Source organism: Rhizophagus irregularis, chromosome 17 (assembly GCF_026210795.1).
Source record: "Rhizophagus irregularis chromosome 17, complete sequence".
Taxonomy (NCBI): Eukaryota; Fungi; Glomeromycota; class Glomeromycetes; order Glomerales; family Glomeraceae; genus Rhizophagus; species Rhizophagus irregularis.
Window position 1 is genome coordinate 4,449,327 of NC_089445.1, and position 18,254 is coordinate 4,467,580.

At 27.2% G+C, this 18,254-nt stretch overlaps 3 protein-coding genes across 4 annotated transcripts; 2 read left to right on the plus strand and 1 right to left on the minus strand.

The window, feature by feature from the left end:
- The first annotated feature begins 85 nt into the window (after positions 1-85).
- OCT59_009657 lies at positions 86-2,627 on the plus strand. Of its 2 annotated transcripts, XM_025322702.2 has the most exons (8): positions 86-205; positions 286-402; positions 476-679; positions 749-838; positions 919-970; positions 1,032-1,369; positions 1,479-1,660; positions 1,738-2,610. In XM_025322702.2, the coding sequence occupies exons 1-8, from the start codon at positions 132-134 to the stop codon at positions 2,526-2,528; spliced, it is 1,848 nt and encodes a 615-aa protein (XP_025165669.1). In that variant the 5' UTR covers positions 86-131; the 3' UTR covers positions 2,529-2,610. The 2 variants fall into 2 exon arrangements, with proteins under 2 accessions (XP_025165669.1, XP_066000145.1); XM_066133732.1 differs by having other exon boundaries at positions 86-402; positions 1,738-2,627.
- A 6,311-nt stretch (positions 2,628-8,938) lies between these two features.
- OCT59_009658 (uncharacterized protein) lies at positions 8,939-9,742 on the minus strand. Its single transcript, XM_025312053.2, has 3 exons — positions 9,646-9,742; positions 9,285-9,542; positions 8,939-9,188 (listed from the first exon to the last, which is right to left on the minus strand). The coding sequence occupies exons 1-3, from the start codon at positions 9,703-9,705 to the stop codon at positions 9,027-9,029; spliced, it is 480 nt and encodes a 159-aa protein (XP_025165668.1). The 5' UTR covers positions 9,706-9,742; the 3' UTR covers positions 8,939-9,026.
- A 463-nt stretch (positions 9,743-10,205) lies between these two features.
- OCT59_009659 (uncharacterized protein) lies at positions 10,206-12,990 on the plus strand (the record flags this gene model as incomplete). The annotated part of the gene is made up of 10 exons (XM_066133733.1): positions 10,206-10,305; positions 10,483-10,523; positions 10,606-10,680; positions 10,784-11,609; positions 11,764-11,930; positions 12,034-12,215; positions 12,280-12,337; positions 12,431-12,590; positions 12,751-12,858; positions 12,929-12,990. 10 exons carry the CDS (start codon positions 10,206-10,208, stop codon positions 12,988-12,990), a joined length of 1,779 nt encoding a protein of 592 aa, XP_066000146.1.
- Between the last annotated feature and the right edge of the window lie 5,264 nt (positions 12,991-18,254).

Sequence of the window (18,254 nt, forward strand, 5' to 3'; positions counted from 1 at the left end):
ATTGGCTGATCGGCAACTTCATACAACTTCATAGTATTACGTGAGTACGTGTCGTGATATATACATTAAAGTTGATCTATCAGCTATTGTTTCCGACATTTTTATCGTACTGAATTATTAAAGTTTTGAAAATGTCGACTAATTCAGTGTCTGAACGAAAAATAAATTCTGGTGTGGCTCTTGAAATTGAAAAAGAAAAAAATAAGTACTGTGTATTTTTATTTGTATTTCACATTGGTGCTTGGTTTTATTAACGAAGGAAGTTTACGAACTTTTTTATAATAGGGAGCCTATTAAGGGAGAAAGAAATATTTTGATTACTAGTGCGTTACCTTATGTTAATAATATTCCTCATTTGGGAAATATTATTGGTAGTGTGCTAAGCGCAGACGTGTTTGCTAGGTATTAACCCGTAAAAAAATATTTTTTTCTTCCTGGGATATTCATAAAAATTATTATTAAATTGTGTGTATAGATATTCTCGTGCACGTCGATATAATACACTTTTTGTATGTGGTACAGATGAATATGGTACAGCAACAGAAACGAAAGCTCTTGAAGAAGGGACTACTTGTCAAGAGCTTTGTGATAAATACAATGCCATCCATAAACAAGTATATGAATGGTTTGAGCTTGATTTTGATTATTTTGGTAGAACTACCACTCGACAACAAACCGAGTAAGTATTAAATTTTTTTTTTTGAGATTCGACTTACGATAAATATAATTTTTTTTTTGATCTGGTTAGAATTGCTCAGGATATATTTATGAAACTTTATAAAAATGGATATCTTTCTGAAGATGCCATGATACAATTATTTTGCGAAAAATGCCAGAGGTATGTTTTTTTAAATATAGGGTTAAATAAAAACATTATTCGACTTATTTAATATTTATTTATTTTTTTCGAACTGTTAGATTCCTTGCCGATCGTTACGTTGAAGGAACTTGCCCAAAATGTAATTATGAGGTATGTAACTTTAATATTTCCTATTCCTTCGATAAAGTAGTTAATTTTTTCAACTTGGCAGGATGCTCGAGGAGATCAATGTGATTCTTGTGGACAACTCTTGAATGCGACTGAATTAGTTAATCCACGTTGTAAATTAGAAGGAAGCACACCAATTATGAGAGAATCTAAACATATGTTTTTAGATTTAGATACACTGCAAAAAACGGTTGAAGATTGGGTAATAAAAACAAGTGTTGAAGGAAAATGGTCAACTAATAGTAAAACTATTACAAATTCTTGGCTTAAAGAAGGTCTAAAACCTCGTTGTATTACTAGAGATCTTAAATGGGGTACTCCTGTTCCACTTGAAGAAATGAAAGAAAAAGTATTTTATGTCTGGTTCGATGCTCCGATTGGGTAAGCTGTATTTTGATCCATTTTTGACGAAATGTCCATTTGGTGAAATGGAAAAACATTTAGATACATAAGATTATATTAATTAAATTTAAAAAAATTTTACTGTTAGTTATTTATCTATTACTGCAAATTATACTCCACATTGGGAAAAATGGTGGAAGAATCCTGATGACGTTAAGTTATATCAATTTATGGGAAAAGATAATGTCCCATTCCATACTGTTATATTTCCAAGTTCTTTATTTGGCACAGGCGAAGATTGGACTTTGTTATATCATATAAATACGACAGGTGAGATACATTTATATATATTTACATTGAATTCATTTTTAAAGTATTAATTGCTAATTCATTATTTAACGTGACAGAATACTTGAATTATGAAAATACAAAATTCTCTAAATCACGCAATATTGGCGTTTTTGGTACAGATGCTAAAGATACTGGTATTAATGTTTCAGTATGGCGGTATTATTTAATTGCAAGCCGACCAGAAACAAACGATTCAGTGTTTACGTGGAAGGAATTCATTGCAAAAAATAATAATGAATTACTCGCGAATTTAGGAAATTTTGTTAATAGAGTAATTAAATTTTCCGCATCAAAATATAATAGTATCGTACCAGAATTTTCTTATGACAAAATTGAAGAAAAAGAATTTATAGAAAATATTGATTCTTTATTAAAAAATTATATTGAAACATTAGAAAATGTTAAATTACGTGCTGGATTGGAAATTGCTATGGAAATTTCAAGATTAGGAAATGGTTATTTACAAGAATCAAAACTAGATAATTCACTATTTCAAAATAATATTGAAAAATGTTCTACAGTTATTGGTATTGCCATTAATTTAATTTATCTTTTATCTGCCTTATTTTTCCCTTATATGCCTTCCACTACCGAATCTATTTGCAGACAATTAAACGCTCCACTGAGAGATATACCTGATACTTGGACTATTGATATTTTACCTGGACATAAACTTGGTAAAGCTGAATATCTTTTCAAAAAAATTGATGATAAAAAGGAAGAGGAATATCTTAATAGGTATGGTGGTGGTGATGGTAAGGTAGCTGAAACAAAAAAGAAGGCAAAAAAAGGGAAGAATGTGAACACAGTTACTAATAATAAATCTAGTAAAATAGTTAATGGTTAAATTATAAATTAGTATTTTTTTTTTTATTAGTTTAGCAACATTATGTAAAACATTTCAGAAATAAAAAGAAATTATGATATTGACTTCATGTTTTTTTTTCAACTTTCTAAAACATACCATTGGTATTCAACACCATAGTATGTATTTTACAAAAAAAATGTTCAATTAGTATTACAGTCAGACCTCTGTACCAATATTGGTCAAATTATTATATATAGGTTATCAGTAAATTATAATGTGGTCAAAATCCAATTATTGCCAGCATTACACAAATTCCAATAGCTAATAAATTCTCATATATATTAAAATTTAATTAGGATCCAGAAATACATTTTTTATGTATTAATTATGTTGATCATTTTGATCACATGATTTTATTAAGATTTCATTTTTTAAAAAATTCTAGTATGAAACTTTATGCACCCCCTTTGGAACCATAGTAAAAAAATAGTAGAATATGCACTTAGAGACGGTGTGCATTTATAGAGAGTAAAATATTAAGAGCTCTTATAAGTTGGGATCAGGCCCACCATGCACTTAAAGAGAATTTATATAGTGCATGCACTTATAAAGAATGCACTTATAAAGGTATCACTGTATTATATATAAAGCTCCGCACGAGCCGGCTCGAGCCGAGCTGAGCCAAAATTCGAGCCGGCTCGGCTCGATTAGAATTTTCGAGCTTGGCTCGTGTTGGCTCAACCTCGAGCTGCCTAAGCCGAGCTTTTAAGGGCGTGGCTATTGCCTGTTCGAGCTTTTATCAAATTCTGCATATTTCTCGTGATTTTTTTAATTTTGGCCAGAATTAAGTAATCGACATGGAAATTTCCTTTTTGAACACCTGAGTAACGTTACACAATCCAAAAAAGGAAATTTTATTTCTTATAAAAAATGGGAAATGCATTGCACAGGATTCCAAAAAAGGAAATTTTCATGTCGATCACTTAATTCTGGCCAAATTTAAAAATCATGTGACGCCGGCAATAATAAAGAAAAAAAAAGTTCGGAGCCTAATGCAATTCATGCTTCATAATTCTTCCGAATAGTAATATCGTATCAAGCGCTATGAAGAGCAAATTGTACTGAAATTTATTACGAGCCTTCAGCTCAGCTATCGATATACCTTGGCAGTGGGCTGAGCTAGGCTAGGCTAATGGCGGAGCGTTAATTATATATTATTGTATTTTTGACCACTTTACAAGTTTTCTTAATATATCAAAAAGGATTTAAAAGGTCATTTTTGACTTTTAAATGTAACATATTATAGGAGTATAACATAATACAAGGGCAATAAAAAACAAAACTTTTAATATATATTATATAATATTCAGTTTAATATAAATAAACTTACTTTTTTCTTTTATCAGATTTAATAATTAATCAAATTATAATACCATATTTTGCAGTAAATAAGCACTCCCCTCCAAAAATAAGCACCCTAGTGATTTTAGCCAGAATTATGAGGATCTTGGCCGGCATCAAGTGCAAAAAGGAAATGCTTATATACCACAAAATATGGTATTTATAAATCATATGATTTTATTAAGTATAATTTAAGATTTTGATTACTTTACTTCATTCTTTAATAATTACATAATATTTGTAAGTTTTCTTATTTTTATTTAAATTAAAAAAATTAATAAATTTTTTTTTTTAATTAAATTAAAAGTATTATTTATTAATAATTAAATTTTAATAAAATTTATATTACTTAATTTTTAAGTAGTAGTATAGTAATTTAATTTAAAAAGAAATTTATAGTAATATAATTGTTATTACTGATTATTAATATCATTTAATTCTAGTTAAAATTATAATTTTTGCTGAAATTAAAAACATTTGTTAAAATTTTAGATAATTTATTTTTTTTTGCAAGGTAATGCAATTTGTGAGTTTATTAATTATATATAAAAATACAAAAGCCTCTGTTATATAACTAATTTATTAAAACTCCAAACCAGTTTTCTATCTATAAGATTGCTCTCGTACTTTTACCATCATCTTATAAAATTCACCTATATCCTTCTATAGTTACTATTGAATTATATAGGATCACCATATTATAAGATTTCAGTATATGCTTCTACTACCTTTTAAACAAAAAAAAAAAAAGGGTTATGTTATATTTATATATTTTTTTGTTATTATATACTTTCCAAAATACCCTATTTTTCTCTCTAATAAATTGGTTTATATATTATCTTGCTATTGACCATTGTTAATTGTGTTTTAATATTTTTCTCTTTTTCAAATTATATATGCCATCCTCTGTCTGTAAAGTTAGAATCTATTTATATTAAGGTTGCTTGTCTAAACCTCTTCAAAATCCTACGATTAGTTTCGTCAAAATTTTACTATAAATTTATTATAGTTTCGGCAGAGTTTCGGCAGTTTCAGCATTTATAATAAGTTTCGGCAGTTTCGCCTTTCTCCAAAGTTTCGCCAGTTTTTTAATATAACTTTAATATAGTTTCAGCAGAATTTCGCTTTTCGGCGAAACGCCATCTTGCCTAAACCCTAGGTTTCGGCAAGCAACCTTAATTTATATACAATACATTGATGTGCTAATAGTTTTTTTCTTAAATCTTGTTTTTATACCAGTATGCTTAGTTTGCTATTACACTTTTGCGTGGTTGCCAAATAATATTGTAGAATTCGTTGACAAATACTTCTAGAAAAAGGACTGCAATAGTTAATGCTATTCTTTTTGTCTTAACAATAATTTTGAGCTCCCTGTATTTTTCTTTTGAAAAGAAACTCCTTCTCATTAAGTGAATATACAGAATGGATAAATTAAGATTAACATCAATAGTATAGGTAAAGAAATTTCTGTTCCATATAAGTAATTGTTGTATATCTTCCTGACTTAATTGAATATGTTTTTCTTGTGATAAAAAGTTCTTGATTGTTTAATTACATTTACATACAGTATTGTAAAATTTAGATAATTTAAATAATAAATATGTAAAATAATTATTCAGAGCGAAGCGAAGAATTATATATATTTACATACTATGATATATACTTCTCCGCTAATTAATTACGTCATATTTCAGTGAATGAACTAATTCACTATTTATTATAAAATTATTATGAATTAATTATGTCTGTCAAAATACATTACATCTGTCAAAATAAATTTAATTAGTATTTTGTCATTTTGACGAAAAGTATACTATGATAATCTATAAAAATAACATGTAAATTTTCAATCTCTATTCAGGAATTCTAAGGTGTTATGCTGCTAATCAGCAGAAAATTACTACAATTCCAAGGCATTATGCTGCTAATCAGTAGAAAATTACCAGAATTTCAAGGCATTATACTGCTAATTAGTAGAATATATACTTTTCGTCAAAATGACAAAATACTAATTAAATTTATTTTGACAGACGTAATGTATTTTGACACATATTAATTCAATTATAATAATTTTTATAATAAATAGTGAATTAGTCGTGCTTGAAATATGAATAATTAATTAACGGAGAAGTATAGTAGAATATCGCTACATATTTATTTATTATCATACGGTTTCTGATAGGTTCATTTCCTAGTTATTATTAAATTCTGAATATATTAAAATTTGGAAAAAAATTTTAAAGTAAAAAATGTAATTCTTTATAATTAAACTTTTGTATACAGATAATATCGCTACATATTTATTTATTATACCTCACTTCAGACTTACAATGGTTCCCATTTCCTAGTTATTATTAAATTCTGAATATATTAAAATTTGGAAAAAAATTTTAAAGTAAAAAATGTAATTTACTTATAATTAAATTTTATTTTTTTACATATAATAAAATTGAAATAATATATTAGTAATTAAATAAATTTTTCTAACTTTTACTAAAGGTGATGACTACTAATAACTTAAATTATAATAATCGACTAGCATTAAAAAAATATAGTGCTAATAAAAATTGATAATTCTGGCCAATAATGATAATTACCTTTAGTGATTTAAAGTAAAAAACTAATTAAATTAACATTTTAGTTAATTTTGAAATTTTTTCTTAAAACTATCTAAATAATGAACTTAAAAAATCCTTTTCTTTTATAAAATTGCATAAAAAAATTAAAATTTTTTAAACTAGTAATAATGATATTTAGCAATTTATTATTATTATTATTATATAAAACTAATTTTAATTGGCAATTTCTATTTGTACATGGGTATTTGAATCCAGATCATGTGATTATTTCCATTTTGACTAATAGCATAAACTTCAAAATTAATAGATAAATGGATTTTTGCCTGCTCTACAAGTTTACTCAAGGCATCAAAGGTGCTTTTAAATGTCAGTTTGACTTTACCTATAAATAATTGATTTTGCTGATCACTTTTAAAAAAATTTGGGAAATGATTGGCAAAGACAGTTTTTTATATATAAGTTAAAAACGGCATTCAAAACTTTATTGATGTCTTAAGTAAATTTGCAAAGCAATTAAAAATACATATATTATACAGAAAAAGTAAAAGGGTATGACATTGGTGTCATTATATTTTACATGATCTGTATTCAAACACCTTGTGTAAACTTTGAAATTTTCTTTTTAATTTAAGATAATGATCTGATTTTTTTTTTTTTAATAATTTATATATGCTTTTATATTGATATTAAGTTTATATACCATACAAACAAATTATCATAAGCTATATCATCTCAGAAGGATGTAATCATCAAAATGGTAATAATCTGATTTAACTTACTTGTAAATTTTATATAATTATATAATTTTGCCTAAATTTACAATCAAATACATGTATATCTTCTAAGTATACCAAATGCATAATTTAATAATTTAAATATAAACCATGCAAACAGGTGAAAATTCAACTGGATTATTATTAAAAATATAAAAAACTGATCTAAATAAATAAAATCTATATAAAGTAAAATGAATAATAGCACAAATAATTTTTTTTTGAAAATTTTATAAAGATTTCAGATTAAAAAAAAATGATTGGCAAAGAATTACATAAAATATAAAATTTTATTTAGGTTTATTAATATTTTTTATTTATATATATTTATGATTTTTATAATATATAATATATCAATTGAGTTTTTGAAGTTTTGACAATTTTAATGTAATAAACAAAAATTAGTTTATTCTTTTTCTTGCATAAATAATTTAATCTTTACAAGATATAAATGACATTTAGCAATTACAGTATTTGTGAATTTATTGCCAGTTAGAAACGTTCCTCTAGTTTTATGAAATTCCAATCTTAGCCGGACTGCACTTTTAAGGCTTTAAGAGGAGTAGATGAGTGTAACAACTAATAAAAATCGAGTATTGAAGTGCGGAATATTTGATAAGCTATTACTAAATTATATTTTATTTCATGATAAATTAAAAATAATACATAAAATCTTACTCGTTGTAAATATGCATATTGAACTCGTTAATTCTCCCTTAAATTTCATAATTCAATGAAATCATCAAAAAGAAGGATCTTATTCTTGCCTTTGTATTCTCTTCTGCTACTCCGTTTATAAAAAGGAGGGAAACGATATGTTTAAAATGTCAAAAATCAAGAAATCATCTTTGTTACAAGACAGGACTAATGCTCTTTTGAATGACCAGATGGAGGATGACTTATCAAAATTCCATACCTCCTAGCAAATGTGATTGATATTCTCTGTATCACTGTATCATTGCTATGCACCTATTTGTTAATAGTTTATTAATAAGTATTTTTGGTTTTACAAGAAATATTTAAAATTTAAAAAGTGGACTATCTCGGAAACAAATTAACTAATTTAGGTGTATACTGTTTCAAATTCTGAATTAGCATTACATAACGTAATACACTAATACACTTACCGTACATCAAATCAATTTTTCCGATATTTACGCGCCGATGACGAACTGCAGATTGTTGATTGTTACCATTCAATTTTCTTGTTACTTTTTTTGAAAGTAGAATAAGATTCGGAAAAAGACTGATATACTTGTTATGTTTCTATGCTACTTACAGCTTAGTAGTAGATCAAATCTCAAGTAACCTTTCGAAAACATAAAATAACTTCCAGTAGTTTGATATAATGAAACAAATGAAATAGATCGCGGCTAATATATGTATGTGGAAAAAAAAGTAGTACCGTACCCGAAGACTAATAGAAAATATGAAGAGTGACAAAGTATTCTTAATGAAAAGTTGATCTACATCAAATTTATTTGAAAATGATTTTCTAGCAGTTTACTACAAGACGAAAGAAGGAAAATTCGAATACGATTAATTTTTTTTGATGATTAATAAAAATGTAATACCTTAAAGATTAATTAAAGTTAAGAGATTATTTCTATCAATCAGAAGTAAATTTGGAAGGAAATGCGGAATATTATCAGGTGCATTTTATTATTTTATTTTTATTTTTATTTTTTTTTAGTTTTTACTTATGTTTCAACTTAAACATCTCTCTATTACTTTGATCAAGATCAGAATTAAGTTATAGGAAAAAATGCATAACAATATAATAATCATAAATTTTTATCAATTTTGATTCCTTCCTTCCTTCCTTCCTTCCTTCCTTTCTTTCTGTTCTTAATCAGCTGTTTAGCATTTTCAATTTTTTCTTTACGAATTGATCGATTATGTTGTTGTTTAATTTGACGATCTTTTATTATTTGTTCGAGATTATTCTATTAAAATAATAATGTAAATTACTCTTATTTCTTATTTTAATAAAAAAAAACAAGAATTAATATTTGTATTTAAAAGAAAAAACAAATTATTACTTGGCGCTGTAATTTATCTTCAATACGTTCATCCTCTTTTTCATTCAATTGATCAATTAATTTCATCATCGTATCTTTATCTACAAAAATTTTCCCCTTTTTTAAAATATCTAAATTCTTCCTCTTTTCTCTTTGAACATTATTTAATTCTAATTCTTGCTTAGGATCCAAAATATTAGGATCATTTGATGTACTATCATTATTTTGAATTTTTTCTTTTGACTTCGTAATTTTTAGTTTCTTTTTTTTAACTTTATCCTGCAAGATATTGATGGGTTAATTTAATTTTGTCTTACCATTAATAAATTTATTTTTATTTGAAAAATTTTAAAAATTAATTAATTGAATTGAATTTATTTACCCTAGTTAAATTTTTGCGTTTTTTATTGGTACTTTCTTTGATATTCTTTGAATGAGTCATTGTTGGACAAAACGAGGTCCTAAAAATATACTGAAACAATTTATAATAAAAATTAAAATTGGTAAGATATGTGTGAACCCTGTCTGTGCTTAATGATCATAGGTCCCGATGAATATAATATAGTAATCAATAAAAAGCCCGAATGTAAGCCCATGTGTCAAATTATCAAATTATGGCACAGGTGTATATGCGGGGTTTTCCTGATGGGAATTAAGTAGTCTTACTTTGTACAACAGAAATTCAAGTTTGTATCGCACCGTTTATATGATGCAGCGAAAACATTCTCCCCCAAAAAAAAGGTTCAAATGAAAAAAAATTTTAATTGAAATTTACTTTTAGTAGTTAGCTTCTTGTAAAAAAAAAAGTTTTAATATAGAGTAGAAGAAGAAATGGACTATAAAGAAAGGTATTCACTTAATAACTCGCAAATAATTCGGTTATATAAAAAAAGTGCATAGCCATTTATTAACTTTATTCTTCATTTACTTTTTGCGTTATAAATGTATAGACTTACTCAATTTGAAGATATTTTAAATACAAAAAATATAGATACTGAGCCTACAATAGACCTTTACAAGTTTCGACATTTATGTTTTCGCGGTGAGCTTTTTTTTATTGAATATATTTTTTATATTAAAACAAAATGAATTGTTTTACAATAAAAAAAAAATTATTATTACTTGTATGTGTATTTCGGTATAAATGTAATTGAATCTAATTAAATGTAATTGAATCGAATTGAATCGAATTAAAATTGGATATCCCAATTTTTAATAGGCATTCCTGATAAACCGGGTATTAGACAATTAAGCTGGAAGGTTAGTTTTCCTAAATTTGATGAGATTTTTTAACATTAAATGGTAATTTTTTTATTTTCTATCACATGATATGGTTTAATAGATTTTGTTAGGATACTTGCCACCTGATAAAAGAAAATGGCAAAGTGTGCTTGAAGAACAAAGGTCAACTTATTATGTAGGTAGTCTAAATTAACTGAACTATTTATAACAAAATGAATAATATTCGGTTTGAATAAATATACACATTTGCTTATCTTACTTCTTCCTAAAAAAAACAGAGTTTTGTTAGGGATTTGCTGGCAGATCCAAGCGAAGAAGAATTGAAAAATCCAGATGTATCATCGGATGATCATCCATTAAATTCTTCACCAAATTCAAAATGGGCAGAATATTTTGCTGACAATTCCATACTAGAACAAATAGATAAGGATGTTAGACGTACATTACCAGATCTTGCATTTTTTCAATTACCAGTACCACATAGTCCTCTTAGCCCTCTAAGTCCAAAACTTGAAGCAATAAATCGAATGAATGGGGCTCGATCACCTTCTTTACTTGAAACACTAGATATTAATGATGATTCGACTAGTATAAGTAATTATAGTGATTCTACATTGACCATTCATTCAGAATTAGATGCTGAAGTTGCTGCATTAGAGGCTCAATTATCAATAATATCTCAACCATCATCACAATTCACAAGCGGAAACCTTTATAAAGGTTTTTCTAGTATGTGTAGTCCAAAACCTATACCCTTGGATTTATACAGTAATAGACCATCATCACCTCCACCACAACCTGCCGTTACACCTATACCAACTCGTAGATCTATATTTAAACGTGTGCAACATTTGAATAAAGATTTTGGTGTGAGAGGAAATAGTGCAAATACAAGACCTTGTTCTCCTGCTTCAAGTTGTAAGTCCGATGGATCAATTATTCGTGATGATGATTGTGAAGTTGATTTACATTGGGAAGCCATTGAACGTATATTATTTATATATGCTAAATTAAATCCTGGTGTTGGTTATGTACAAGGGATGAATGAAATTTTGGGTCCTATTTATTACACCATGGCAAATGATTCTGATGAAGAAGGGAAAGGTACTTAATTCATATTTGATCAAAATTTTTATCATATCTAATTAATGAAGAGTTTTTTACATAATCTTATGCTTGTCTTTTTTTTTTATTTTATTTTACTTAAAATTATTATTAATTAGAAATTTCAAAATCTTTTAATAATTTAAATATCTAGCACATGCTGAAGCGGATTCATTTTTTGTGTTTACATTATTGATGTCTTTTATTAGAGATCATTTTGTTAGAAGTTTAGATACGGATGAAGCAACCGGTATTGGTCATACTATGAAAAAATTAAATAGAAGATTAAAAACATATGCACCTGATTTATGGAGAGATTTGGTAAGATTCAATTTTCAGCTCTAATGTATTTTTTTTTTAAAAAAAAAAATCATTAATTCAAAGAAAGAAAAGATCAAGTTTAACCTTTCGATTTTATCTATAGGAAAGGAAATCTTTATATCCAACATACTATTCATTTCGTTGGATAACAGTTATGTTAACGCAAGAATTTGCTTTACCTGATGTTATTAGATTATGGGATAGTATTTTATCCGATCGGGATGATGACTTTGAATCAACGGGTGGTTTTGAATTTTTGTTAGATTTTTGTTGTGCCATGTTAATGTAAGATATATATCTACTTCCACAACGAGTTTAATTGGCAATAATAAAAAAATTTTCTTTTTAGGTGTGTGAAGGATGAATTGCTTACAGGTTCATTTTCTGATAATGTCAAACTATTACAGGTAAAGTTAAATTGAATATATATATATATTGTTAAATAATAACGGTACGAAAGTATTTAATAAAATATTTTTTTTTTTCGGTTGATGAAACAGAACTATCCAATTCAAGATCCAGCAACGGTATTGCGCAAAGCATATTCATTAAGAGAATTACGATTATTAGCAAAATTAAATGATGAAGAAGATGATGAATTAGATGAATATTCCTTAACAAATTTCAAAGGGGAAGATTTTAATTATTATTCATCATCAGGTAACGAATATTATGATAATAATGATCCTTCCCCTGGAGACAGTATACTCGAAACTAGCGGTTGCTTTCCTGTTGAGACCACTAGTAAGGCTTATCATCAACATTCAATATTTTTGACGCCTTTTATTAATTTTGTACAATTATTTCGTTAAATCAAAAGATACGAAATTTTATAATATACGACAACGTACAAGTAACAATAACCATCATCTATTACGTACTCAAGAAGTTAAAGTTAAAGGATTGGCTATGCTAAGAAAAGTACAAGGTGTCGTATCTGGTCGTACTTCATTAAATAACTTTTCAACCTCACGTTCTTCAACCACAACATATTTAAGACCAAATATTACAAAGTCGAATATACTATCATTACAATCGAAAACAACAAATAACGGCTTAACGAGTGGACTATCTTTACCTACTAATTATACCAATAATAAAGTTAATATTACTAATGGAATGAGTGGTTTCGCTAATAGATTATCTAATGTTTGGAAAAAAAATATTACTTATACAACTTAAAAGGACTTTATTTTTTATTTTATTTTTATATATATATATATATATATATATATCTTTTTCTTTTTGAAAAGTATACTTTTATATATATATTTTTTTATTTTTTTTTCTTTTTCTGTGTATAAAAATTTATTTTATTTACATTATTGTAATTTTTGACTTAATTTTAATTGCTTTTCTTTTCTTTTTTTTAATTTTTCATTTTGATTTTGTTTGTATTGTATTTAATTAGATTCGGTATTGTTTTATTATTTAAATTATATAAAAAAAAGTTTATACCTTTAAAAAAATACTTTTCTTATTAAATATATAAGATCAATACCAAATTTATTTATATATTTATTTAACATATGACATTTCGTCATGATAAGTACCAAATTTATTTACCGCATCCGCTAACATCGCTTCAAACTTCCTTTCAAAAAAAAAAAATTACATATATAAAAATAATAAAATTGCTGAGCGAAAATAAATAAAAAAATAAAATTGCTATAGGTAATTTTACCAATGTCATGTGATTTTTTAACAATATATAATTTGTCATATTCTATTTTTACTATGTATTCTAAAGACTTCAGTATGAGAAATCCTATTTGTCACTCTTATTTGTTACATCCTATATTTTCAGCCAAATTTATAATTCTGGCTAAAATTTTCTTTTTTGAACACTTATACAATCCAAAAATTTTTTTATCAAAAATGGGAAATGCATTACACAAAATTTTAATTATATCAATTACTATTCTAGTAAAAAATCATATAATACTATTATTGTTACCACCAGTTTAGTAAGTAACAACAGAAAGAAATATAAGGATTGGTTAATAAATGAATATAGACAACTTTAGGGGACCTGAAACAGCAAAAGTCTTACCAAAAGTCTTACCATTTTTTCTATACTAATTTCACCTTTCAGACCTCCTGCCTGGATTTTCTAATAGGTTATCATAGGGTACTGAGACAGCAAAGTCTAACCATTTTTTCTATACTGATTTCACCTCTCAAGTCTTCTGTCTGGTTTTTCTAATATAGTTCTAAGTAGTATTATAGGACCTTTTTACCACATTAGAATCCTTTATAGAGTATCATGATTTTTATACTATATTAGATTACCTTTATAAGTGTCAGAGGTATGAAAGACACGAAGTGTCTGTAATGCAATCGGCATGATTCAGCAATTCATTTTGGCATACTATTTTTTATGATACTCTAAAAGTGATTCATTTGGTAAATAAGCTAAATAAAAGTCTAACCTCTATTATTGGATTTAAAACCCTTTTCAGCTAATTCTAGGATAACAATTTTTACTACTATGTTAAATCTAACCTTACGAAGTCATACTTCATACGGGAATGCTTTTTAAGCAGTTTTTGCATCTGTCAAAGTCTAATCTGCAGGAATGATTCCATTGATCCTCTGTATTATATATAAAAATGCTAGGATAGCAAAGTCTAACCAATAATTTGATCCAGGTCTAACCAAAAAAATGTATAGCAGGATTGGATTTATTGTACCTTTGTGTCCTTTTAGTTTACATAAAAATAGACATACAAAAAGTCTTTCCAAAATTGAGTGCAACTGCGAGAACAGCGAATTAGACTTTAGGAACGCAAAGGTTAGATTTTAGGATAGCAGAGGTTAGACTTAAGTTAGATTTAGGGTAAACAGAGTAAGAGGCTAACTGAAGAACTGGAAGACCAGAAGAACTAGAGGAAGATAGATATATGCTAGTTTATGTTATACTTCAGTGCGAATTAATTACAGTTTCGGCATTACGTCTGTAAAAATCTGCTATAATTAATTTCATCATAGATTTTTATTTTGACGTAATTCGTATTATATTATGACAGACATATTATCACTGGTAAAAAAATGGTCTATCCTACACATATCCTACACATATCTTACATATATCGGGTACTCAAAATGTAGAAAATCATACACAAATAATACACATATTATACACATATTGGGTACTTATATATATAGTATACCTATCAGGTACCTGTTATATATATGTATGATATATATATTAGTACCCGATATGTGTATGATATGTGTATTATTTGTGTATGATTTTCTACATTTTGAGTACCCAATATGTGTAAGATATGTGTAGGTAAATCATTTTTTTACCAGTGTATATTAGGGAGCTTACACATATTATGTAATTATTATAGGGGGGGAGGGGGTAGTTAAAATTTTACGTTACACTTATTTAAATCATATGATTTATAAATATTATAATTTGATTGGTTATGAAATCTAACAGGGGGGGGGGGGGGGGTAAGGTTTATAAGAAAATGAATATTACGTGATATGTGTAACTCCCCTTATAATACACTGGTCAAATGATGAAATATCGGGTAATAACGTATTGGTCAAATATCAGAAAATAATCAGAAACCCGATATGGCATGATAGGCAATATTAAACATTTACAAGTATTGGTAATCTGAAATGTTTAATAATATTTTATGAAAAAAATCTGATTTTTTAAAGACATATCATTAAAATATCAGAAAATTTTATTATACCTATCAGTAATCTGATAGGTCATTGGAATAATTTACGGCATGTAATTATTTCTATTCCCACAAAAATCTTCGATCTTTTTTTTAATTGATAAACTTTTTTTTTTTACACTTTAAAGTTAATTTTTTTTAACTTTTTTCTTACAATACTTTAAATAAATAAATTTTTATCACACCTTTTGAAGAACCAAATATTTAACTCGAAATCAAATTTCTAACTTCTGGCAAGCTCGTTCAACGTTCGGAATATAATCTGCAACATGCAGAAATGGATTAAAAAGTTTCACTTTAGTAGTTTTCAGACTTCTTTTCTTTTGAAGGAAACGCCGGACTCTTGGAGACTTTAAGGAAGCCGAAGACATATACCGGTATCTAAATTAGTTCCAGTTTTCCGGAGTAAGCAAAAAATTTTTTTTTATTTGTTTTAATGAACGTTAACACTAATATTCTTTTTTATTTTTTAGGTCCAGAACGCCAAAGGTATAGGTTCGGAATTCGACATTTCGAAGGTATACTTCTTCGAAATAATTTATTTTTTTATTTTTTCAACTAGCGAAACGTTTATTAATGCTTCGTTTTTTTGCTTTTTTAGGTTCGGCTGGGCAGCTCCTTGGAGACGGAACTCAATATTTCGAAGGTATACTTTGAGTATACTTCGAAATAATTGTTTTTTTTATTTTTTCAACTAACGAAACGTTTATTAACGCTTCGTTTTTTTTGCTTTTTTAGGTTCGGCTGGGCAGCTCCTTGGAGACAGAACTTGATATTTCGAAGGTATACTTCGAGTATACTTCGAAATAATTGTTTTTTTGTTTTTTCGACTAACGAAACGTTTATTAATATTTCGTTTCTTTTTTCTTTTAGGTTCAGCTTCTTTGGGCTGCTTCTTGGCTTCTTGGACGGACGGAAATCAATAAGACATTTTGAAGGTATATATACTTCAAAATGTCTTTCTTTTTTGGGTTTTTTTTTTCAACGAAACATTTATTAACGCTTCATTTTTTTTGCTTTTTTAGGTTCGACTTCTTTGGGCGGCTCCTTAGACGGACGTAACTCGACATTTCGAAGGTATACTTGAAGTATACTTCGAAATATATTTTTTTTTTGTTTTTTTTCAACGAAACGTTTATTAACGTTTCGTTTTTTTTTCTTTTAGGTTCGGTTTCTTTTGGGCGGCTCCTTAGACGGATGAAATTAAACTCGACATTTCAAAGATATACTTTAAGTATACTTCGAAATATCTTTTTTCATTTTTCAACGAAACGAACGGTAAGTTTCGCAACACGTTGCGAAACTTACAATTTTTTTTTTCTTTGAGAGTTTGAGAAACGTTATTCTGACGTTTTTCTCTTTTTTTTGTAGGTTCAAGTGGGGAGCTTCGAAATGGCAAACGTCGAATGGTAAGTTTCACAACGCGAAACTTATTTTTTATTTATTTTTTTTTGTAAGAAACGTTATATTAACGTTTCTCTCTTTTTTTTTGTAGGTTCAAGTATTTCGGCCTTGTGAAATTCGAAATGACGGTAAGTTTCGCGACGTTTAGTTACGTTACGAAACTTAAAAAAAATTTTTTTTCTTTGAGAAACGTTATATTAACGTTTCTCTCTTTTTTTGTAGGTTCAAGTGTTCGGCTCGGTGTTTCGAAACGGTAAGTTTAAACGTTGCGAAACAATCTTTTTTTTTATTCTTTTTTTTTGTAAGAAACGTTATATTAATGTTTCTTCTTTTTTTGTAGATACTCTCTAGATATTGGATTTCGGTTAGGTTTCGAAGTTTCGTTTTAAAACTTCGATTCTTTTTTTTATTTTTTTTTTAAAGAAACGTTACTAATGTTTCTTTATTTATTTTTGTAGGTTCCCTTCGACTTTTATACCGGACTGGAATGCTAAGGCCTAAGAGAGGGTAAGTTTCAAAACTTTCAATATTTTTTTTATTTTTCAAAGAACGTTTCTAACGTTCTTTTTATTATTTTTTTTTGTAGAATCTGTAGGCTCCGCCGCTCCGGTACTCTAAGGTCGAAATGGTAAGTTTCGTAACGATTTTCATTACGAAACTTTATTTTTTTATTAAGAAACGTTTTAACGTTTCTTTTTCTTTTTTTTTTGTAGGATTTGTTGAGCTCGGTATTTAAATTCGGTAAGTTTTTTTGTCGAAACTAAATATTTTTTTTTCGAATACTTGAAGAAACGTATCAACGTTCTTTTTTTCAATTTTTTTAGGTTACCGGACTCCTAGGAACTTGAAAGTCTCGGTATAATATATGGGTGGCGTATGACGTTTGATTGTGTTAAAGAAACATACTAACATTTCTTTTTTCATTTTCTTAGGTTACCAGACTTGGAAGAATCCGGTAAAATATATGGGAGGAGTGTATGGCGTTAATTGTATTAAAGAAACGTATTAATGTTTCTTTTTTTTCATTTTTTTAGGTTACCGGACTCCTAGGAATTTGGAAGAACCCGGTAAAGTATATGGGGAAGTGTATAGCGTTGGTATTTAATTATGTTAAAGAAACGTATTAACGTTTCTTTTTTGTTTTTTTAGATTACCGGACTCCTAGGAATTTGGGAGAACCTGGACTTAGGTATATGGGATAATGCGGTGTATGGTG

Excerpts from the sequence above, each read along its gene's own strand:
- OCT59_009658 (XM_025312053.2), bottom strand. The coding sequence starts at position 9,705 with ATGACTCATTCAAAGAATATCAAAGAAAGTACCAATAAAAAACGCAAA. Across the intron at positions 9,543-9,645 it reads AACGCAAAAATTTAACTAGG|GATAAAGTTAAAAAAAAGAA; the intron begins GTAAATAAATTC and ends AATATCTTGCAG. Across the intron at positions 9,189-9,284 it reads AAGATAAATTACAGCGCCAA|AATAATCTCGAACAAATAAT; the intron begins GTAATAATTTGT and ends TTATTTTAATAG.
- OCT59_009657 (XM_025322702.2), top strand. The coding sequence starts at position 132 with ATGTCGACTAATTCAGTGTCTGAACGAAAAATAAATTCTGGTGTGGCT. Across the intron at positions 680-748 it reads ACCACTCGACAACAAACCGA|AATTGCTCAGGATATATTTA; the intron begins GTAAGTATTAAA and ends TGATCTGGTTAG. Across the intron at positions 1,370-1,478 it reads TGGTTCGATGCTCCGATTGG|TTATTTATCTATTACTGCAA; the intron begins GTAAGCTGTATT and ends TTTTACTGTTAG.